The following is a 24,338-nucleotide window of genomic DNA, read 5'->3' as shown; positions in this document are numbered from 1 at the left end:
CTATGGGGGCGATATCTAACACAGGGGGACTTGTGCGATCTATAGGGACCATGGGCAGCACTATGGGGGCGATATATAACACAGGGGGACTTGTGCGATCTATATAGGAGCCATGGGCAGCACTATGGGGGCGATATCTAACACAGGGGGACTTGTGCGATCTATAGGGGCCATGGGCAGCAGCATGGGGGCGTTATCTAACACGGGAACGTGTGCAATCCATAGGGGACCATAGGCAGCACAGGGAAACGTGTGCCATCACAAGGGGGCTATATTCAATATAAGGGGGCCATATCCAGATTAAGGGGGCTAATTTTAGGATGGGGGGCTATGAGGGACATATACCCTATATGATTTGTTAGAGGGACACTGGCATTATAAGATGGACCCCATTTAACATTAAAAAAAAAAATTCTCTTTTCCTTCACCAAATTTGGGGGTGCGTCTTATAATCAGGTGCGTCTTATAAAGCGAAAAATACGGTATATATCATACAGCAGGGGTCGGGAACCTATGGCTCGCGAGCCAGATATGGCTCTTTTGATGGCCGTATCTGGCTCGCAGACAGGGCTCCTACCTGTCTATGGGCAAATGCCGGGGCCCTGGAGAGCCGGGGGGGCCCACTCGGCCTCGTCAGTTCTCCTGTCCCTTGGCCGGGGCCCACTCGCCTTTATAGTTCTGCTGCCCCCAGCCGAGTTCCGGGGACCGCAGCAATCTGCGGCGCCGTCACTTTAAGGCGCGCAGACATCCTGTTTTGAATTTCATCTGTGGGCGGAGCTACCGCCTTCTCAGTCCCACAGATGAAGGAGGCGAGCTTCTGTCCGGCGCTGTGTGGGCCCCCTCTCCACCGTGACCTAATCGGGTAAATGCCCTCCCCGCCTCCCCATTATGGGCCCCGGTGAGCTGCTTCTAACCCCCCAGATGTATGCCCTGCCAATTCCCCCCCCCCCCCCCCCCCCCGCCGATGCCGCGGGTGCTGTACCCGCCGAGCCGCGGGTGCAGGCCCCGCAGAGCAGCAGAGTTGTGTGTATTTGTCTGTATGTAGCAGAGTTGTATGTGTTTGCCTGTATGTAGCAGAGTTGTATGTGTTTGCCTGTATGTAGCAGAGTTGTATGTGTTTGTCTGTATGTAGCAGAGTTGTATGTGTTTGTCTGTATGTAGCAGAGTTGTATGTGTTTGCCTGTATGTAGCAGAGTTGTATGTGTGTGTGTGTGTTTGTATGTAGCAGAGTTGTGTGTGTTTGTCTGTTTGTAGCAGAGTTGTGTGTGTCTGTTTGTAGCAGAGTGTAGTACCATTGTTTCAGTCCAGTTGTGGCTTTATACAGCAGGGAGGAGCATTCCTTGCTGTACTAAGTGAACATTGGAGCGATTGATCTGTCAATGGCCCTTTAAAAACATATTGTACGGCTCTCGCGGAATTAAAATTAACATGTTGCAATCAAAGCAGACTTTTTTTCATTTGGGAGCGGGGTAGTCTTATACAGTGAGTATATCCCAAATTCTATATTTTTAGGACAGAAGTTGGGGGTCGTCTTATACGCCCAGTCTTATACGCCGGCATATACGGTAGTCAATGATTTGTGGCAATATTCTTGAGCCCAGGAAAGTGTGTGTGTGTGTGTGTCTGTGTGTGTGTCTGTGTGTGTTTTTTGCACTACTGGATCATGCCTGTAGATAACGAGCATTCAGTGTGCATCCAATATTAACCATCTGCCTTGTGCACATGGATTTCTTCATGATCGCTGAATCTTTCTTTGTCGCTCCATTGGGAGACCCAGACAATTGGGTGTATAGCTTCTGCCTCCGGAGGCCACACAAAGTATTACACTTTAAAAAGTGTAACCCCTCCCCTCTGCCTATACACCCTCCCGTGCATCACGGGCCCATCAGTTTTATGCTTTGTGTTGAAGGAGGCACACATTCACACAATGCTCCCATTTTAGTCAGCAGCAGCTGCTGATTATATCGGATGGAAGAAAAGAGGGCCCCTAACAGGGCCCCCGGCATGCTCCCTTCTCACCCCACTGAGTCGGCGGTGTTGTTAAGGTTGAGGTACCCATTGCGGGTACACAGGCAGGAGCCACATGCCGTTTTCCTTCCCCATCCCTTAGGGGCTCTGGGTGAAGTGGGATCCTAACCGGTCATCCAGGCACTGGGACCGGGCTCCCTCCGCAGCCCCTGTGGGATTCTGACGGACAGGAGACTGAGTATCATCAGGGACAGGACCCTGCATCTACAGGTACTCTGTGTCCCCTTGGGGACGGTGCATGGAGCACTTTGGCCTCAGACGCTGCAGCGACTGCGGTGTTGGTATGAGACCGGGACTACCGCGCCTGCTTGCCGGCCGCGGTTTTAAATTTAGTCCCCGGCTTTTGCGGCCTAGTGCCTTAAACTCCCGCCCCCGGGCCTGCCAGTCAGGGGTAAGGGCGGGACGGTCGGTCTGACGCCGACAGTGAGGGCTGGAGCACACTTAGGTGTCCTCCTCCCCCCCCTCACTAATCACTCTGGGGCACCAGATCCCATATGGTCTAGCGGTTAGGATTCCTGGTTTTCACCCAGGCGGGCCGGGTTCGACTCCCGGTATTGGAACCAGCAGCTCTGGGAGACCCGAGGCAGGGAATCTGGTGGCCACACACCGCTTGAGCGGTCGGTAAGCCACACCGGTTACCCGGTGCTGGTCCCCCTAGGGTGCCGAAATATATATTTTCTCGGTTCGGCTGTACTGTTAGCTTGTGGCTATATACCCTCAGTGATCACGCTCCTGGAGACAACAGCATGTCGTTCACAAGGAGCAAGGGTGCCAAGACACAGTTATTATGCTACCTGCAGGTTCCACATATCCTCACTGTGAGCTATGCTCGGGCCCTGGGGCACTCGCTCAGCCGGAGCCTGGGTCACTGAGGGGACCCTCGGCCCAGGTAGAACCGCCGGCTCCCCCTGTCCAGGTGGCAGGGACAGAGTTTGCTGTTTTAGCTGACAAACTCTGAGTCACTTTCACAATCCATGGCTCAGTCTATGGACAAATGGTCTGCTAAGATACTAGAGGCCTTGCAGTCCAGACCGGCACTTATACAGGCCCCGGGCACTGCGGGATCGCCCCCAGGCCCCTCTCGGTCTGCGACGAAGCGTGCACCTGGTGTGACCTCTAGTTATTACGTGGAGGACTCCGGCACGGACCGCAGTCCCAGACCTGCTAAGCGGGCTCGCTTAGAATCTTCCCCGACTTCATCATGCTGTTCGGGGTCTCAGCTTGAGGACTCTCTAGAGGATGAGGCGGAGGTCGCAGCCCAGGACTCTGACCCTGACGTTGCTCTCAATCTTGATACACCTGAAGGGGACGCCATAGTAAATGACCTTATAGCGTCCATCAACCAGGTGCTAGATCTTTCTCCTCCAACTCCTCTTGTTGGGGATTCGGCTTCACAACAGGAGAAGCACCAGTTTAAGTTTCCCAAACGTACTCGAAGTGCTTTCTTCGATCACTCTAACTTTAGAGATGCTGTCCAGAAGCACAGGGCTTTTCCGGACAAGCGCTTTACTAAACGCCTTAATGACACACGTTACCCCTTCCCCTCTGACGTAGTTAAGGGTTGGGCTCAATGTCCCAAGGTGGATCCTCCAGTCTCTAGACTGGCGGCTAGATCCGTAGTAGCAGTGGCTGACGGTTCATCGCTCAAGGATGCCACAGACAGGCAGATAGAGCTCCTAATGAAATCCATCTATGAAGCCATAGGCGCGTCCTTTGCCCCAGCTTTTGCAGCAGTGTGGGCACTCCAGGCTATCTCAGCTTGTCTGTCTGAGATTAATGCGGTCACCCGTACCTGTGCGCCGCAAGTAGCGTCTTTGACTTCTCAGGCGTCGGTATTTTCATCCTACGCCATGAATGCTATCCTGGACTCTGCTAGCCGTACAGGGGTAGCATCCGCCAATTCGGTGGCAGTCCGCAGGGCCATGTGGCTACGCGAATGGAAGGCAGACTCTGCTTCCAAAAAGTTCTTGACCGGTTTGCCTTTTTCTGGCGACCGATTGTTTGGCGAGCGATTGGATGAAATTATTAAGCAATCCAAGGGAAAGGACTCGTCCTTACCCCAGCCCAAACCAAACAGACCTCAGCAACGAAAAAATCAAGCGAGGTTTCGGTCCTTTCGGCCCTCAGCCAGATCCCAATCCTCCTCGTCCAACAGGCCACAGAAGAGCCAGAGAAACTCTTCTGCATGGCGGTCTAAGTCACGTCCTCCAAAGACCGCCGGAGGCACCGTCTCCAAGGCGGCCTCCTCATGACTTTCGGCCGCCCCAAACCGCATCCTCGGTTGGTGGCAGGCTCTCCCGCTTTTGCGACGCTTGGTGGCCACATGTCCAAGACCGATGGGTGAGAGACATTCTGTCTCACGGTTACAGGATAGAGTTCAGCTCTCGTCCTCCGACTCGTTTTTTCAGAACATCTCCGCCCCCCGAGCGAACCGTTGCACTTTTTCAGGCGGTGGACACTCTGAAGACAGGAGTGGTGATCCCCGTTCCCCTTCAGGAACGTGGTCGCGATTTTTACTCCAACCTGTTCGTGGTGCCAAAAAAGGACGGTTCATTCCGTCCCGTTTTGGACCTCAAATTGCTCAACAGACATGTGAGAACCAGGCGGTTTCGCATGGAATCCCTCCGCTCTGTCATCGCTTCGATGTCCCAAGGAGACTTCCTAGCATCAATCGACATCAGAGATGCCTATCTCCATGTGCCGATCGCTCCAGAGCATCAACGCTTCCTGCGTTTCGCCATTGGGGACGAACACCTTCAGTTTGTGGCACTGCCTTTCGGCCTGGCGACAGCCCCACGGGCCTTCACCAAGGTCATGGCATCCGTTGTGGCAGTCCTACACTCTCAGGGCCACTCGGTGATCCCGTACCTAGACTATCTCCTAGTCAAGGCACCCTCCCGGGTGGCATGTCAACACAGTCTGACCGTTGCTCTGGAGACTCTCCAGAGGTTCGGGTGGATCATCAATTTCCCAAAGTCAAAATTGACTCCGACCCAGTCACTGACTTACCTCGGGATGGAGTTTCATACTCTCTCAGCGATAGTCAAGCTACCGCTGGACAAACAGCGTTCGCTGCAAACAGGGGTGCAATCTCTCTCCTTCGGGCCCAGTCTCACCCCTTGAGGCGCCTCATGCACTTCCTGGGGAAGATGGTGGCAGCAATGGAGGCAGTTCCCTTTGCGCAATTTCATCTGCGTCCACTCCAATGGGACATTCTCCGCAAATGGGACAAGAGGTCGACGTCCTTAGACAGGAACGTCTCTCTTTCTCTGGCAGCCAAGACCTCTCTTCAGTGGTGGCTTCTTCCCACTTCTCTGTCGAAGGGAAAATCTTTCCTGCCCCCATCCTGGGCTGTGGTCACGACGGTCTGTCAGGGTGGGGAGCGGTTTTTCTCCACCACAAGGCTCAGGGAACCTGGACTCCGACAGAGTCCTCCCTTCAGATCAATGTTCTGGAGATAAGGGCAGTGTATCTAGCCCTAAAGGCGTTCCATCGGTGGCTGGAGGGCAGGCAGATCCGCATACAGTCGGACAACGCCACGGCGGTCGCGTACATCAACCACCAGGGCGGCACTCGCAGTCGTCAAGCCTTCCAAGAAGTTCGGCGGATTCTGCTGTGGGCGGAGGCCACAGCCTCCACCATCTCCGCAGTTCACATCCCGGGCGTAGAAAACTGGGAAGCAGACTTTCTCAGTCGCCAGGGCATGGACGCGGGGGAATGGTCTCTCCACCCGGCTGTGTTTCGAGAGATCTGTTGCCGCTGGGGAACGCCGGACGTCGATCTCATGGCGTCTCGGCACAACAACAAAGTCCCGGCATTCATGGCACGGTCTCAGGATCACAGAGCTCTGGCGGCGGACGCCTTAGTTCAGGATTGGTCGCAGTTTCGACTGCCTTATGTATTCCCTCCTCTGGCAATGCTGCCCAGAGTGTTGCGCAAGATCAGGTCCGACTGCCGCCGCGCCATCCTCGTCGCTCCAGACTGGCCGAGGAGGTCGTGGTACCCGGACCTGTGGCACCTCACGGTGGGTCAACCGTGGGCGCTCCCAGACCGACCAGACTTGCTGTCTCAAGGGCCATTTTTCCATCTGAATTCTGCGGCCCTCAACCTGACTGTGTGGCCATTGAGTCCTGGCTCCTAGCGTCCTCAGGGTTATCTCAAGATGTCATTGCCACTATGAGACAGGCTAGGAAACCAACGTCCGCCAAGATCTATCACAGGACTTGGAGGATCTTCTTATCCTGGTGCTCTGATCAGGGTTTTATCCCCTGGCCGTTTGCCTTACCCACTTTTCTTTCTTTCCTTCAATCCGGAATGGACAAGGGTTTGTCTCTCGGCTCTCTCAAGGGACAAGTATCGGCGCTTTCCGTGTTTTTTCAAAAGCGTCTAGCCAGGCTTCCGCAGGTCCGCACGTTCCTGCAGGGAGTTAGCCACATAGTCCCACCTTACAAGCGGCCGCTGGAACCATGGGATCTTAACAGAGTGCTAAAGGCTCTTCAGAAACCACCTTTCGAGCCGCTGCGGGATGTCTCTCTATCACGTCTTTCGCAGAAGGTGGCTTTTCTAGTGGCAGTTACTTCGCTCCGTAGAGTGTCGGAGTTGGCAGCGCTGTCATGCAAAGCCCCTTTCCTGGTTTTTCACCAGGATAAGGTGGTTCTGCGTCCGGTCCCGGGATTTCTCCCTAAGGTGGTATCCCCTTTTCATCTCAATCAGGATATCTCCTTACCTTCTTTTTGCCCTCATCCAGTTCACCAATGTGAAAAGGATTTGCACTTGTTAGATCTAGTGAGAGCACTCCGGCTCTACATGTCTCGCACGGCGCCCCTGCGCCGTTCTGATGCGCTCTTTGTGCTTGTCGCTGGCCAGCGTAAGGGATCGCAGGCTTCCAAGTCAACCTTGGCTCGGTGGATCAAGGAACCGATTCTTGAAGCCTACCGTTCTTCTGGGCTTCCGATTCCTTCAGGGCTAAAAGCCCATTCTACCAGAGCCGTGGGTGCATCCTGGGCATTGCGGCACCAGGCTACGGCTCAGCAGGTGTGTCAGGCGGCTACCTGGTCGAGTCTGCACACTTTCACGAAACACTATCAGGTGCAAGCCTATGCTTCGGCAGACGCCAGTCTAGGTAGGAGAGTCCTTCAGGCGGCGGTTGCCCACCTGTGAGAGGGGGCCGTTTTTCGGCTCTTTTTATCGAGGTATTCTTTTACCCACCCAGGGACTGCTTTTGGACGTCCCAATTGTCTGGGTCTCCCAATGGAGCGACAAAGAAGAAGGGAATTTTGTTTACTTACCGTAAATTCCTTTTCTTCTAGCTCCTATTGGGAGACCCAGCACCCGCCCCTGTTCCCTTCGGGCTGTTGTTCTTTTGTGTACACATGTTGTTCATGTTGAATCGTTCTTTTGGTTCATGGTTTCAGTTCTCCGAACATCCTTCGGATTGAATTTACCTTAGACCAATTTATAAGTTTCCTCCTTCCTGCTTTGGCACCAAAACTGATGGGCCTGTGATGCACGGGAGGGTGTATAGGCAGAGGGGAGGGGTTACACTTTTTAAAGTGTAATACTTTGTGTGGCCTCCGGAGGCAGAAGCTATACACCCAATTGTCTGGGTCTCCCAATAGGAGCTAGAAGAAAAGGAATTTACGGTAAGTAAACAAAATTCCCTTCTTTGAGATACTCAGTAGTTTGGTATTTTCAAAGTCTTTGAAATGTTCCGTTTTATTGTTCCACAATTCATAGATGCAGTTTACAGATCGCTGAACCTCCTGACAATCTTTGCTTCTGAGAGACTCTGCCTCTCTAAAAAAAAAAGTGACTGAGAGTTGACCCTTTAGGTATTTCAACAGAAAAACGTATTCTTCCAGTCTTCTGTTAATCCTGTGCCAACGTTTTTGAGATGTGTTGCTGCTGTCAACTTCTAGAGGAATTCATTTTTACAACTAAAGTGGGAAAAATATCCAACATTCACCTTCTGATCTGTATCCCATGCTCTGTTGTGAGAGTTTTCCAAATCCTTCCATTGTTGTTCTCAACATTTTACCCAGATTCACAACCTTTTGGGAACTGTGTGTGTGTGTGTGTGTGTGTGTGTGTGTGTGTGTGTGTGTGTGATATTTTTCAACATTCTTATATTTGCATTGTATACAACATTTTGTGACTTTTTTTATTTATTGTAGTTGAACAGTCATTGATATGTCAAGCATCAGAAGGCTATTCAGGTATGTTTAGTTTGCTACTTTTTTTTTTCGTTTTAAAACCCAGTGCTTCAGACATATTGTAATTGATATGTCTTCAGCAGTAAATTTACTGTTGATTGCACAACATATGTATTCCCATATACCAGTAGAATCCTGAGTGTAGTTGTAGCTGTGGAAAATTGACCTGTTTTGTTAACTTTCCAGTAGATATAATGTAATATATTGGAGACTGTTAGGCCCAGTGCCCACGCTGTGTAGTTTTGACACGTATTTTCAGAAATCTGCAGCTAAATCTGCATGTCCATTGTGAAGCCAACAAAGTCTGAGGATTCAGAAGTCCTGTGCCCACGTTGCTTATTTTTCCCTTGCGTATTTGGTGCAGAAAAAATGAAATCTGCACCAAATACGCAAGGGAAAAATACTCAATGTGGGCACAGCACTTCTCAATCCTCATAGACTTTTCTGGCTTCACAATGGACATGCAGATTTTGCTGCATATTTCTGAAAATCTGCGTCAAAATACACAGCGTGGGCATAGGGCCTTAGGCTGTGTTGACACGGTGGCATGAGTTCTTTGCAAACTAAAAGCTGCTTTTATAGCAACAAAAGGTTTTAGATTATAGAAATCGCATGCAAAATTGCTTTCCTTCCTGACCTGAAAACTGCTGCTTTTTTTTTTTTTATTTTTTTTTGAAGAGAAAAAAAGCAGTATGTCAGTTGTTCGTGGGGTTTTTTTGCAGCATGTTTTATTTATTTATTTTTTTTTTTTTATCTGAACCAATGATACTGCAAAAAACGAAACTGCTGCTTTTGTAGTAAATCAAACTAACTTTATTAAAGGGAATCTGTCACCAGGTTATTGCTCCCCCATCTGAGAGCAGCATAATGTAGAGACTGAGACCCTGATTCCAGCGATGTATCACTTATTGAGCTGTTTGCTGTCATTTTGATAAAATCAGTGTTTGCTACAGATCTAGCAGTTATACAACACTCGTGAATATGCTGGACTACCTGGCAGCGGGCCAAGTAGTCCTGTAATGATGATCTCCTGCTAATTAAACTAATTTTATAAAAACTACACTATGCAGCCCAGTAAGTGACACATTGCTGAAATCAGGTTCTCTTTTTTTTTTTTTTTTTTTTTTCTTCCTTTCTCTGATCATGCTGCTCTCAGATTTGGTGGCAAACACCTGGTGACAGTCCCTTTTAAGTATGTTGGGTAGACAAATGAAACAACTTTTTTTTTGCCAATAGAGCAGGTTTTGGCTGCAGAAAAATGCAACTTGTGAACATAGCCTACTATTTAGTTATTTTTGTCCTAGGTTTTTAACCCATGCACTTTTATAATTTTTTTTTTTTTATTTATTTATTTTAGATCTTCCAATGGAAGAACAGTTGAGAAGGTTACAAGAAGAACGGACCTGTAAAATATGTATGGACCAAGAAGTTTCTATAGTGTTTATCCCATGTGGACATTTGGTAGTTTGTAAAGACTGTGCGCCATCTCTCCGGAAATGCCCAATTTGCCGAGGCATAATCAAAGGCACAGTTCGCACGTTCCTCTCATAAGGGCACGATCTTCCTTTCAGATCTCTTGCAAAGCTGCCAAGTCTGGTCCCACATGGATCTGACTCAATAAACTATTATTTTTCTAAGCGCCTGTGACTGGTTTATCTTGTGAATGTGGGGATTTCTCTAAATTCTGGTTAACAGAAAGATGTGACCTCTGATCAAATGCTTAATCATCTTGTGACCTTAAATGATTGGAATACCAGAGTGTAAATGATTACATGCCTTCAATATAGAAGCCTTCTTTATACACTATATTCCCACCCCCTGAATTCTTTACACTTTATCTGTACTTACTCATCAATGGCTATACAAGGATGGAATTTGCAACTTCACCCGGCTATAAATCCGAACCCTGCCATGACACATTAGACTACTGTTCACCAAAAACTGCAGATAGACTGGTTCATCGACTGTTTAATGTGTGTGTGGAGGTTCCGGACAATTTGTTGGTAGAAATATTGATTGAGTTTGTACAATTTCAGAATGCCGATCATTTGGTTCTCCTATAGATAAGAACAGAGCAACACACCCTTTGTGACATTTTTCTGTGGTTATTTTGAGTCGGTGACTAGTGACATAGGCATGTCCCCACCTATGTGTTCATAAGGAGAGTCCTGTCCGTCTAAATGAGCGGGGATCATGCCGGGTTCCCGAGAAATGTCATAAAAATCTAATACATAAAGCTGAATTTGTGTGTGTGTGTGTGTGTGTGTGTGTGTGTGTGTGTGTGTGTGTGGTCAGATCATTCAGCCGGATTTCCCACTCTCCAAAGAATGATTTGGGTTTCATGACTGTAGCTATTGTATTACAGTAGAAGTAGTCGGTGCTTTCAGCTATTGTGTGGTGTAAAATAAGATATAGACAGACAGCAGTATAGTGTAATGGACCTCCCTCTTTTCCCAGTGGTTTAGCATAAATTTTTATTACAAAATAATCATGTAAGACTCTCCTTTTATAATTTGGGTAAATTATCATGCAGTGGATACTTAAACCTCATCACGACCAATGACATACATGTATGTTATCGGCAGTGTCCCTGCCTTTGGGCCTGCATCTTTCTCTGCACTGGATGGATGATTTAGTCAGCGTTCAAGTGCCTCTAACAGCCAGTGGTGGATCCGAGGTCCACGCGTGGCATTCAACACTCGCTACCCATCAGCACACATGTCACGTGATTACAGGGTGCCAATGGGTTGTCATGACAGCTGGGGTTCATCATCCGCTGCCTTACATCACGATCCTCTGAACCCCGGGTGCATTATGGCTCTTGGAGGAGGGGAAGAAAAAAAAAACAAACTTAAGCGAATAAAGGAAAATTGCCTGGAGGTGAAGTAGTTAACATCATTACAGGGAATATGCATCTAACATATGGCAAGGAATAGAATTTAAAGAAAATATATCAAGCCACAAGTTGTCTAATGAAATAATGCTAATATGAAAAGGGTAAAGGGGGCTTTACACGCAGCGATATTGCTAGCGAGCGTACCCGCCCCCGTCGGTTGTGCGTCAAGGGCAAATCACTGCCCGTGGCGCACATTATCGTTAGGAGCCGTCACACAGACTTACCTGCCTAGTGACGTCGCTGTGGCCGGCGAACCGCCTCCTTTCTAAGGGGGCGGTTCGTGCAGCATCACTAAGCGGCCGCCCAATAGAAGCGGAGGGGTGGAGATGAGCGGCCGTAACATCCCACCCACCTCCTTCCTTCCTCATTGCCGGCGGCCGCAGGTAAGCTGTAGTTCGTTGTTCCTGAGGTGTCACACATAGCGATGTGTGCTGCCTCGGGAACGACGGAAAACCTGCGTCCTCAACCATCAACGATTTTTAGAAAATGAACGATGTGTCATCGATGGATGATTTTGGTGAGTATTTTCCATCGTTAGCGGTCGCTCGTACGTGTCACATGCAACGACGTCGCTAACTATGCCGGATGTGCGTCACGGAATCCGTGAGCCCGGCGATATATCGTTAGATACGTCGCTGCATGTAACTGGGCCTTAAGGGTATGTGCCCATGAACAGTACTCACTTTGTCCTGGACAAAGCGGGTCCTGACTTGCAGGGCCAGGAGTCTCCTCCTCAGCTGACTGTACCCAAGATCAGGGTTCAGTGCGCTGTGGTCTCTCACTTGTGTTCTCCTTATGGAGGACGAGTGCGATTTTTCCCAAACAAACAATTGACATGCTGCAGTCTGGAAAGACGCACCGCAGGTCAGTGTATGCTGCGGAAAAAACAACCACAGTGCGCATAGGATCTCTAGAAATCCCGTCCACTATGCTTGTACTGTACAACTCAGATTTTTATATGCAGCTTAAGTATGCTACGTCTAAAACACTGTAAACACTGATCGTGGGCACGCAGCCTTAGTAGGGGGAAGTGCACTAATGTGTTAATCTCCGTATGTGGTACAATTAAATCAGTTACTTCAAATAGTGACCCACTGCAGGCAAGTATTATCTGACTGGCATTGTAATAATGTGCTAGCAGCCGCCGCTGCTTGGGCCCGGACCTTCTGGGGGGTGGCTCGAGGGTCTCCAGACCCGGGGGGTCTTGCGGACACGATGAATAAAAAGGGGGGACTTAGATGTATGGGCTAGGTTGTATTAAGTTCATGACGCCACCCACGGTGTGTGGTGAGGTGGGACACCACCGCTACTGTTATGGGGCACCTGTGGGAGATGTAGTGGCAGCTGGATGTTAACCCCTCCGTGGGTAGGGATGGTTGCCCCGGGACCCAGTGTCTTTGTGCAGGGTATAGCGATAGCAAGGGCCGGCGCGCCCGGACGTGCAGGGGAATGTCTGGTTACTCACAGTAAATGAATCACACGAGTCTTTTGGTAAACCAAGGTGCTGGTGGTCGGCCGCCGCGGCCGGTTGCATTCATGTCCCCCACCTAGGCTGGTAGTCACTGTCTTTTTCCTCTGCACTTGTTTTGTGTAAGGTGGACTGCCTGGTCTGGAACTCAGGAGTCCGCTCCCGGCTGGATGTGGCCTAAGGAGCCGTGCCCGCAGACGCTGGCCCGTGGGATTTATGGGCCCTGGCGGTGGCCTCCTATCCCTATCGGTGGGCTGTTGTCTTCTATTAGGGACTTTAGGTGGGACAGGACCTATAATTCTGCCCTCAATCGGTTAATTAGCCAGGCCGCTGGTTTCGGTCCTGGATTCAGGGTCAGAGTACCCCCTCTGTGCTACGGTTTCCAGGTTGGTTCCCCGTGTCGGTACCGGCGGGCTATAACCCTGTCCCGGTCCACCTCGGTTCTGCCGAGCCGTCTTCCCGTCTCCTGCTGACGGAGAACACCGTCTGCCTCCTAGCCAAGGCACCAGGGCTCCAACACTGGCACCGTTCAACTTGAACCTCCTCTGCTGAAGCTACACCTAGCTCCAGCCCACACCTCTCAACTTGAACTTTACTAAGAACTGTTTGTTTTCCCGCCCCGGGCTGTCTACACCCCGGGGTGGACGTGTCCAACCGCCTGGTCCTGCCCACTGGTATGCCAATCTTTCCCTAAAGGGGGGTGACTAGGGTTTCAGGTTGGCTGTGTGTTTCCTGTGTGAGGGAAGGTGTTATACGGGGGTCTATCTGTGACTACCTGGTTTTGCCAGGGCGTCACAATAACACTGGTCAACAACAAAATTGCATTTGATTTGGTATATTACAAACCAAATGCAATGCATTTTCGCCTCCAGATTCCAAATATACCGTCAGAAATGGTGTATCACGTAAGATTTTTTTTTTTTTAGATATTGCAGAAATTTGAAATGTATTTTCTTTATCGTTCCTATGGGAGACCCAGACCATGGGTGTATAGCTACTGCCCCCGGAGGACACACAAAGTTACTACACTCAAAACGTGTAGCTCCTCCCTCCCAGTATAAACACCCCCTGCTAGCCAGTCCTAGCCAGTTTCATGCTTTGTGTCAGGAGGAATCACACACACATGCATCCTTTTTTGATTTTCATTTTTTTTTAAAGATTTGGAAGAAAAGCGGGTCCACTGGACCCCCGGCATGTCCCTTCACACTCCCCTGGCGGCAGTGCTGTTAAGGTTGATTCAGGGCAAGAGCCCTTCATGCCGCGCTCCTTCACCATCCCATGCTAGGGCTCTGGCTTGAAGTGGGAGCCAACACGGTTCTCACTGCTTTGCAGGAGACCGGCCTCCATCCGCAGCCCTTTGACAGGACCCTGCTGGACGGAGCACTGGACCCCTACCCCACCCAGGGACTGGACCCTGCGTCTCAAAGCTAAGTATAGAGACGTTATTCAGAGGGTCCTTCTGCAATGTGGGGCACTTTATTAGGGGGACAGTGTTTGACTTTGATAATGCTGCTTTTACTATGTTTCCGGCCGGTTCCACTGTTTTTTTCTGTGTACCGCGCCGATGATGCCTGATTTTCGGCCGCATGTTTAACTCTAGGCCCCGGCTTCAGCCGCGGCCTAGTTTCGTCTCGTTCCCCTGCATGTCAGTCATGCAGGGGGACGCTGCAGCGCCGCCCAACCGCCGCTCTGCACAGGGGAGGACACTCCTTGTTGAGGAGATGTTTCCCTCCCCTGTACATTTCTTAGCCCTCCGATTCCCGCTCCTGGGTTAACCCCCGCCCTCCCCCCTCACTCTAGCGCCATTTTCTCAGCGTTCTTAGTACGCTGATCGGCGCTGGCTTGGGGGGGCAAGGGAGTGAATATCTGGCTGGGGGTCCAGGTTTGGACCCTGGGGGGGGCACTCACAATAGCGGCCTGACAAGTCACAACCTCTGGTTGTGCACTTTTATATACTATCAGGGCATTGTGAAGGAGTTAATTCTTTATTATGATACCTCCTCCTCAGCAGCATGTCTCACTAGGAGCAAAGCTCCAAGGCTGTACACTACATGTTCTGCATGTAGGCTCATATTGCCTGAACCGGCACAGACCACATACTGTAATGGTTCTTAGGTGGTGGTGCCTCAGCCTGGAGTCTCCCCAGGCTGAACCCCTGTCTTGTGTTTTCTAGTCGTTCTAGACAGAGCCCCCCACCTCTGCAGCATGTCTCACAGAGCGAGGCTGCAGGCTGTTTTTTATTATCCACTGCTGGTAGTCTCGTACGGCTGTACCGAGCTCATAACCGCTGTGGCCCCTCAGCTTGGAGGCTCATGCATGGTCCCTCCAGCTGCTCCGGGACCCCTGGGGGAATCTCTTTTTCCAGGGGTCGGCTGTCCCGGCATCTGCTGAGCATGCAACCCCCTTCTCAGGGCGTTTTCTGCTTGCTCAGCAAAGCTCACAGACCCCGTCCTCCTGACAGGGAGACGCAGGGTCCCCTGTCCTCCCCGTCCCGCAGCTCCGATACGAGCTGACTCACTGGACGAGGAGGATGTCTCTATCAGGGGCTCGGACGCTGCTGTACGTACTTTGATCCGTCCGTAGATGACGGGGATGCGAATGATTAGATTGCGTCCATTATACTTGTATTGGACCTCCATCCGCTTGTATCAGGGGAGTATTCTCCGCTGGCAAAAAGGCATCAGTATACCTTTAACAAGACGAGGAGTGTGTTCCTTAACCACTCCAGTTTTCAGCCCGCTGCGTCCAAGCCCGCAGCCTGTCCTGCAGATCCCACAGCGGGGTTCTGCTGCCTGTCTCCCCCTCCCATCAGAGGTGGTCAAGGAGTGTACTCATTCGCCAAGCGTGGCCACTCCGGTGTCCAGACTTTCAGCCCGGATAGTTGTATCAGTGGCTGACGGCACCTCTATAAGGATCCCACGGTACATTAATATTGTACTGGACCTCAATCCGCCGGAGTTACCTTATCTAGGTGAACACAACGTGTGTTCCTTAACCACTCCAGTTTTCAGGCCCCTGTGACCAGCCCAGGGGCCGCTCTGACAGTCGCTTCCCATGAAGCGTGATTCTGAGGACTGGGTTTCCCCCGTCCACCAATGGTCAAGAGGTGGGCTCATTCACCTCAGCTGGCTCAGCCCGGACCGTTATGTCAGTGGCTGATGGCTCCTCAGAGGAGATGCATTCCCTCACAGGGACTCTATGCCCAAGACGGTTGCCTGAACTTCCAGACTTCAGTCTTTCCATCCTCTGCCAAGTCTGCCATGCTGGACACCGCACAGCGGTGGTTTTGGCTACTTTCCTCGCTTTCCGCAGGTGTGGCTTCGGCAATGGAAGGCAGATGCCTCTATAGAGGTTCCTTGCTGGGCTTCCCTTTGGTGGGACCAGTCTCTTCGGAACCAACTAGATGAAATTTAGGAAGCTCTCGGCGACGAGAGTCCTTCCTTGCCACAAACCTAAACCAGGGCAGGAATCAGTTGAGGTTTCGGTGGTTTACGCTCCTCCTTCTGATCGTCCTCTAGCTCGGCCTTAGTTCTTAGAACCAAATGGCTTGAAGCTGCGTCTTCAAAAGACCGCAGGAGATGCTACCACGGAGTCAGCTTCCTCCGAGCTATCTGGCCACGCCAACCACCTCCTTGGTCGGTGGCAGGCTCTCTCCACTTGGCGACGTATGGTTCTACCACGTCTCCGTTCAGTGGGGGCGAGTTTATATCTCCCATGGCTACAGGATGGAATTCTGTCCACCCGCCAAACAGATTTTTTCTGTCAACTCCTCCCGGCTCCAAGGCCGCCGCCTTCTCACAGGCCGTGGCATTTCTTGCAGGCCAACGGAGTAATTGTTCCGGTTCCCGACTGGGAACGGTTCTGAGATTTTGCTTAAATCTATTTCTAGTCCCCGAAGAGGGCGGTGCCTTCCGACCTGGATCTTTAGCTTTTCAAGCATGGTCAGGTGTGGCGTTTTCACATGGAGTCCCGGTCTTGTTCCGTGTGGTTTTTCACCGGATCAATCAAGAACCCAAGGAGATTCCCTAGTAGCCATTGGCATCAGAGATGCTTTTCTACAGGGGTCAATCGCAGGTTCACACCAGCGTTGACTACGTTTTGCCATCAGAGTGGTCCAATTCGTGGCTCTTCCCTTGCGGTTAGCCACGGCCCATCGAGTATTCTCATGGGGCTGCTGTGATTAGGGTCCTGCACCCCTAAGGATTGGCAGTGATCGTTTACCCGGGACGGCCTTCTTCTCAGGGTTTCATCCAGTGCAGACTCTTAGCAGAGTACTTCGCTTACTCTCACCACTCTAATCTATTCGGGTGGCTTGTCATTCTGTCCAGGCCCACTCTGACTTCGCATCAGAGGTTTTCAGGGACGCAATTCGAGACTCTGTCGGCACTTGTGAAGCTGCTCTTAGTCGTTCAGTAGTCCCTCCGCTGGCGGTCTACGTCGTTCTATCAGACACCAAATAGGTGCTGGTCAGACGGTGGCGTCAATGGAAGCGATTCCTTGCCCAGTTTCTCCTGCGTCCTCTGAGACTGGAGGGTTTCCGCTGTACACGCGACCTTCCTCCTTCTCGGAGTGGTGGCTTCGCCACTGACCAGGGGCTCGTTGCAGTGGTGGTATCGGCCACACTGTCTCAGGGATGCTCCTTCCTGGCCCCGTCCCGGGTGATTCTCACCAGGGTGCTGGTCTTTCCGCCTTGGGAGCAGTATATCTCCACTGTGGAGCGCAGGGCGCTTGGACTCTGTCCGAATCAGCCCTCTGGTTCAATGTGCTGGAAATCAGAGCTGTATTTCTAGCTCTCTAAGCCTTCACCATCTGTTGGCGGCTAGGCACATTCGAGTCCAGTCGGACAACGTGACAGCGTTTTCCTACATCAACTTCCAGGGCGGGACACTCAGCCGCCTGGCAATCTTGGCGGCTCATCATTCTTCAGTGGACAAGGGACTCCTAGTCCACCATATCCGCAGCCCACATCCTAGATGTGAAAACTGCGAGGCAGACTATTTCAGCTGTCCAACCGTGGTCCACAATCCTCAGGTTTTGCGGTAGGCACACTGGTTCATGTCTGATCCCAGCTTCGTCTCTACCTCTTGCCCAGAGTCCTGCGTAAGATCAGTTAAGGGGGCCGTCGGGTCATTCTCATTCTCCAGACTGACCCAGGCAGGCTTGGTACCCTGACCTGCTCCTTCTGTCCGTTGGGTTGCCAGGGCATTTTCCGGACCGTTCAGACCTTTTCTCAAAAGGGTCCGTTTTTTCCGTCAGAATTCAGGATTCTCAGATTGACGGCGTAGCTCTTGAGTCCTGGATCTTGGCGACTTCTGGTATCCTTCCTGAAGTCATCTCCGCTATAACTCGAGCTTCAAAGTGTCCTTTGACCTTTTTAGCCTTGCCGACCCTCCTGGCTCTTTCACAGTCCGGTTTACAGCTACGACTATCCCTCATTAAGGGACAGGTCTCGGCTCTGTCAGTATGTGCCAGCGGCGTATCGTCCGGCTGGCTCCGGTGCGCTCCTTTCAGGGCGCATCTCACATTATTCCGCCTTTCCTGCGGCCTATGGAGCCCTGGGACCTTAATCCGGTCCTCCCGGTTCCCGGAAACCCCCCTTTGCGCCTCTTAGGGAGGTTTCTTTGTTTCATCTTTCACAGAAAGTAGTCTTCTAGTGGCTATAATTTCCCGCCAGAGAGTTCTGGCTGTACTCTCTCGGAGTCACCCCCTTCTTGGCCTTTTGCATCAAGACAAGGTGGTCTCCGTCCGACTCCGGATTTTTTTTCCCTGAGGTGGTTACTGCTTCCACCTTATCCGGGGCAATTTTCCTACCTTCCTTTTGTCCGGCTCCTGTTCATCGCTTGAGAAAGCGTTGCATATCCTGGATCTGGTGCGGGCGCTCCGGATCTATGTGTCCTGCACCGCCGTTATTAGGCAGTGCACCTCTCTCTGGTGCTGACCGCTAGTCAGCGTAGCGGTCTCTCGGCATCTAAGCCGACCCTGGTTCGTTGGCTTAGGTCGGCCATTTCCGAGGCCCAACAAGTGTACTCAAGTGCCTTCCCCGCCGGGGATCAGAGCACATTTGATCAGACCTGTCGGTGCCTTTTGGGCTTTCAGGCTCCAGGCTACGGCTCAGTAGGTCTGTCAGACTGCAGCTCGATTTAGTTTGCATACTTTTTTCGAAGCTCTATCCAAGGCATGCTTATGCTTTGGCAGACGAGGGCCTAGGCAGACGCATCTTTCAGGCGTCTGTCGCCCATTTGTGAAGTTAGGTTTTGCCTGCTTCTCAGTTGTCTGTTTATTCCCACCCATGGACTGCTTTGGAACGTCCAATGGTCTGGGTCTCCCATAGGAACGATAAAGAAAAAGAGAATTTTGTTTACTTACCGTAAATTCTTTTTCTTATAGTTCCGTCATGGGAGACCCAGCACCCTCCCTATTGCCTGTTGGCAGGTTCTTGTTCCGGTGTCTTCACCGGCTGTTATTGTTGTAGACAGAGGTTCCGGTTCTTCCGGTTTTTACTCTGTCTCTTCTTGTGGGTGGATGTCCTCCTTCAGCTTTTGCACTAAACTGGCTAGGACTGGCTAGCAGGGGGTGTATATACTGGGAGGGAGGAGCTACACGTTTTGAGTGTAGTAACTTTGTGTGTCCTCCGGGGGCAGTAGCTATACACCCATGGTCTGGGTCTCCCATGACGGAACTATAAGAAAAAGAATTTACGGTAAGTAAACAAAATTCTCTTTTTGTGCTTGTTTTGTCACCGCAATTACTTTTTTTTTTTTTTTTTGGGAGGGGGAAGTTTGTTTGAAATGATTGAATCACTGACTAAGCATGTGATAGTATTCATTGTGTTCATTGTCAGGTTGGTCTAAACCAGACCATTCAGATATATTAGATAGTAATTGGATGGTAAGGCTATGTGTCCACGGGAGAATGTAGCTGCGGATTTTTCTGCACCAAAATCTGCAGCTTTCCCGCAAAATCTGCACCTTTTCAAAGGTGTGGATTTGCCGCGGATTTACTGCGGAATTGCCGCGGATTTTTTTTTTTCCCCCATTTTAAAGCCAAAATCCGGATGAAAATCCGCAACAATAATTGACATGTTGCAGATTTTTCCGGATCAAAATCCGCACGAAATCCGCTGCGGAAAAATCCGCAGCGTTGGCACAGCATTTTCAAAATGCCATAGAAATGGCTGGGAAGTGCCTGAGCTGCAGATTTTCGGGAAATCCGCGGCTTTTCCTGCGAGAAATCCGCGCATTTTCTGCAGCGTGGGCACATAGCCTAAGACTGCAGTCCGAATGCAAATTATGCATAGTCAATAATGAGCCTGGGTACAAATGCAAGTACCATAAGTTTTATTAAGCAAATCTCTCTCATATTTATACACAGGTAGGTGTGTGGATGTGTTAGCCAAAGTCCATTATGCTCTAATAAGTGTGATCTAATATTACGCGTGACATCTGGAGTTTCTGACCAACATGCTGAATGTAGCAATAATTATGCTTTTGCATGTGTTTATATTTATTACAGCAATAAAATCATAGTTGTGCCTGGTACTTTGTGTAATAGTCACAGTAGAGTCTGCAGGTCATCCTGACAAATTAAACTGTATTAAGCATTATTCTATATTGGTTTCTGGAAAGGGGGTCTTACTGGTATATCATCATTTTTTGGTGTAATATCCAGTGTAAAAAGCTATAAACAGTCATCAGAGGGCTGGCGTCCTATATGATTGATATTGTGTAATGTGATATAGCGAGCTTCCGTGGTATTGCTCAATGAAATGGTATTGCGCAATGATATGTAAAGCTTGGGAATGAGTGAGATATCTGAACGGTATATAAATGTGCAATCGTAGAGTTCTTGTGTATTTCTTAGCGTTGGTGAGACCCTTTTAAAATTCTTGCCATTTTGCTGTAATTAAATAAGAAAAGTGCTCAACGTCGTTGTTGTTGCGTAAACCATGAATGGCAGATTTGCTGTGATTTAAAAGTTGTTGCTCTGCTTTTAGGCTTACAGGGTGGTTTTACTAAATTCTGCTGCTTTTTTGTGTCTGTGGGACAGCTGAGACACCAAAAACCACTACACAGTCAAAGAATGGCCTGTGAGGAAATTGTACATTCCTGGAAAACAAAATGTCAAATATATCCCACTGGTTGATCCAAGCAAAATAATTTTGCTTCCTCTACATAAATATCCAAAAAAACTGACCAGCACATCCAACAAATGTGCACATGTGCTAACTGAAAAAAAACATAGTAACTATAAAATGCATACAGCTGCACACTAAAAAGCCAAAAATGTACAAGGGAAAATATGGCACTGCATTACTGCAAAAGAGAGATATCTAGTTTATGTATTGGCCAATGTATGTAAGCCCGGAAACTAACGGCAAGGTATATCTCTGTAATCCGGGAACCTAACTTAAATGCCACTATGTAGGTTAAAAACATCCGTGTCTGGGCAAAATGCCACTATTTGGACTACAAACCTCCATGTATACATATAAAGCTGGGGATGATCAAGAACTTTGTAAAAGCTCTTGATAAAGAGGGTCAGGCTTTCAATCATTTGGTTGCTATGTTTCCAAAATTGAGTGTAGCTAAGGAAGGCATATTCATTGGACCTCAAATCAGTTAATTGCTAAAAGATGAAACGTTCGAGTCAAAACTCAAGAAGCATGAGTCATCTGCTTAGTCCCCCTTCAAAGCAATTGTTGCTGGCTTCTTGGGTAACAATAAAGATGATGACTGTTTCCATAGTCAGTTATTGCAAAACTACAAATAAATGGGCTGTAGAATGTCATTGAAAATTCATTTTTTACATTCGCACCTTTTTTTTTCCAGAAAACTTGGGTTCTGTTAGTGACGAACAAGATGAGCGTTTTCACCAGGACATTCTTACCATGGAGAAATGCTACCAAGGACGCTGGAGTCCTGCAATGATGGGCGACTACTGCTGGATGTTGTGTAGGGAGACAGATGAGGCTTTCCTTCTGTATGTAGTCTCATCAGCCCATTTTGCCCAAACATGACATTAGAATTTGGATTTTGATAGCAATTAAGCTGAAAGTGTATAATTTAAGTGCTATTGCTATTATGACTTTGAGTCCTCATTACGACTTTATGGCATTGATAGTGTAACTTTTAAGTAGGCCTAATAGTTTAGTGTCTTTCTTAAAATGCTGTGTATCTATTAAATGTGACGTGGTCAAAAGAATCCGACTTTTCCACTGAAATCAGCACCCCAAAATTAGTTAAAATCACCCCTTTTTAAACCTGATACAGAAAAAAAAATGTTGTTGCCCAGTTGTTTTGCTAATATTTTTAGCACTAAGGTTCAGATACGGCTTTAAAGAAGGCAAATAAGTAATTTTATTATAAAGATTAATATGAAATACAAACTTAAAGGAAAAGTATGATATTGCGTACACTTTTGTATAATCAACATACAAAGGTTAAGTACAGTTAAATACTTACAGTACATCACCAAGGAGCTTTGGACATCATCTGTCTGGAGCTACAGTTAGAGAAGCATGACATAGACAGAGGACTCCTGGACATCACTGCCCGGACGTCTCACGGTGCAGCAAACACGAGCTTCTGTCTGTGCTATACTTCAGCTGATTTTAAAAAGGCTTGAACAATATTACAAGCCTTAAAGTTAGGGTACCTTCACACTTAGCGATGCAGCAGCGATCCGACCAGCGATCTGACCTGGTCAGGATCGCTGCTGCATCGCTACATGGTCGCTGGTGAGCTGTCAAACAGGCAGATCTCACCAGCGACCAGTGACCAGCCCCCAGCCAGCAGCGACGTGCAAGCGACGCTGCGCTTGCACGGAGCCGCCGTCTGGAAGCTGCGGAGACTGGTAACTAAGGTAAACATCGGGTATGGTTACCCGATGTTTACATTAGTTACCAGCGCTGTGTGCAGAGAGCAGGGAGCCGCGCACACTGAGCGCTGGCTCCTTGCTCTCCTAGCTACAGTACACATCGGGTTAATTAACCCGATGTGTAATGCAGCTACATGTGCAGAGAGCAGGGAGCCGCGCACACTGAGCGCTGGCTCCTTGCTCTCCTAGCTGCTGTACACATCGGGTTAATTAACCCGATGTGTACAGCAGCTACATGTGCAGAGAGCCGGAGCCGGCAGCACAGGCAGCGTGAGAGCTGCTGGTAACTAAGGTAAATATCGGGTAACCACCTTGGTTACCCGATGTTTATCTTGGATACAGCTTACCTCAGCTGTCAGATGCCGGCTCCTGCTCCCTGCTCGCTTCATTTGTTGCTCTCTTGCTGTCACACACAGCGATCTGTGTGTCACAGCAGGAGAGCGGCTTTGAAGAAAAGGAACCAAGGCTGTGTGTAACGAGCAGCGATCTCGCAGCAGGGGCCAGATCGCTGCTCAGTGTCACACACAGCGAGATCGCTAATGAGGTCACTGCTGCGTCACAAAAAGCGTGACTCAGCAGCGATCTCGGCAGCGAGCTCGCTGTGTGTGAAGCACCCCTTAATGTGTTGTAGTCTTATTGATCCATGCCCTTTGATGGCCAGTCATTGGGCATAGATGAACCAGAGATACACCACACATCAGACAATGGGGTAATAAACCCACAGCATTCAAGTCTCCCAAGAATACACATCAGGTATTTGAGCTAGGTAAATGGATATATTGTTTGTCTGTATATTCAAGACAAACACACAGAAATCCTTAAGTATATACAAGATTTGTAACCATGTACACTTTGTCTGTCTGATTAATCAATGTTATAGTATAACATAATTTATAAACTCAAAAATAGCCATTTTTATATTTGCAATACATTCCACCCTTGGCTATTTTGAGCCATACATTATTTATACAATGTCCCATACCCTAACGGCATAGTTTTAGCGGATGATACAACAACACAAAGCAATGCATGCACAATATCAAAAATTACTCCTAATATATATAATGCATATATCCAAAAATCAGGTAACTAAGAAAATACACATTCCCACCATCTACCATTATCTTGTGTATTGTAATTAATCTAGTATAAATCCATCTCTACTTGTGATAAATATAGCCACCAAACAAGAGAATCGTCCTATTGCTTTAGCTGCATGTGCTGCTACAGTGAGTGTTCCTACAATTATTATAGATAATCCTTGTATCTATGATTTCGTTAACAATTTTACATTTTTTGTATATAATGAAACAGTCATTATATTGTTAATCTCATATTATTTCCTGCCCTCATACGTTTGCATTTTTTATTTGTATGAGAGACACAAATAATAGCAATCTGTTTATGCCCTGTCTTATTCTGTATTTTTAATTGTTGACATCTGCCTATTTTGCTTTAACAAGTCCTCTGATAGATCAACTCATGTAACCCTTTGAGTCCTTAGGGCAATCATCTCTTCTGTTAGAGAATGTTCCCCAGTGCAGTTCATATAGGCACAATACAGATTGGAGATGAAGTTTTGGGTCACATCTTCTTCTTCTAGGTCTTCATTTATGTAAAGGGGTCAGTAGCGCCTCGATACAAGTTTCTCATATATTGTCATCACTGGTAGTCTTTGTTATACAAAAATGGCTCGTATTCATCAGCTGAGCCAGGTAAACCCATAGATTCTGTTTGGCTTTCAATAAGGCCACATTTTCCATGGTTGGTCTCTCTGTTTTCGGTCTGAAGGTTGCTTGGCTTCTGACGGAAGTAGATCCATGCCCATGGTGGCGCCAATGATGCAACATTTCCAGAG

General features: G+C 48.9%; 1 protein-coding gene across 1 annotated transcript in view; it reads left to right on the top strand.

The window, feature by feature from the left end:
- Positions 1 to 9,877, top strand: part of LOC142292246 (putative inhibitor of apoptosis) — a 32,828-nt gene extending 22,951 nt beyond the window's left edge. Inside the window, exons 7-8 of the mRNA XM_075337467.1 lie at positions 8,202 to 8,243; positions 9,598 to 9,877. Of these exons, the coding sequence (XP_075193582.1) occupies positions 8,202 to 8,243; positions 9,598 to 9,791 (236 nt within the window). The 3' untranslated portion in view covers positions 9,792 to 9,877. The remainder of the gene's footprint in view (positions 1 to 8,201; positions 8,244 to 9,597) is intronic.
- The last annotated feature ends 14,461 nt before the right edge of the window (positions 9,878 to 24,338 follow it).

Source organism: Anomaloglossus baeobatrachus, chromosome 2 (genome assembly GCF_048569485.1).
Source record: "Anomaloglossus baeobatrachus isolate aAnoBae1 chromosome 2, aAnoBae1.hap1, whole genome shotgun sequence".
Classification (NCBI taxonomy): Eukaryota; Metazoa; Chordata; class Amphibia; order Anura; family Aromobatidae; genus Anomaloglossus; species Anomaloglossus baeobatrachus.
Note: the sequence above shows the minus strand (reverse complement) of the source record. Positions and strands in the feature narration are given on the sequence as shown.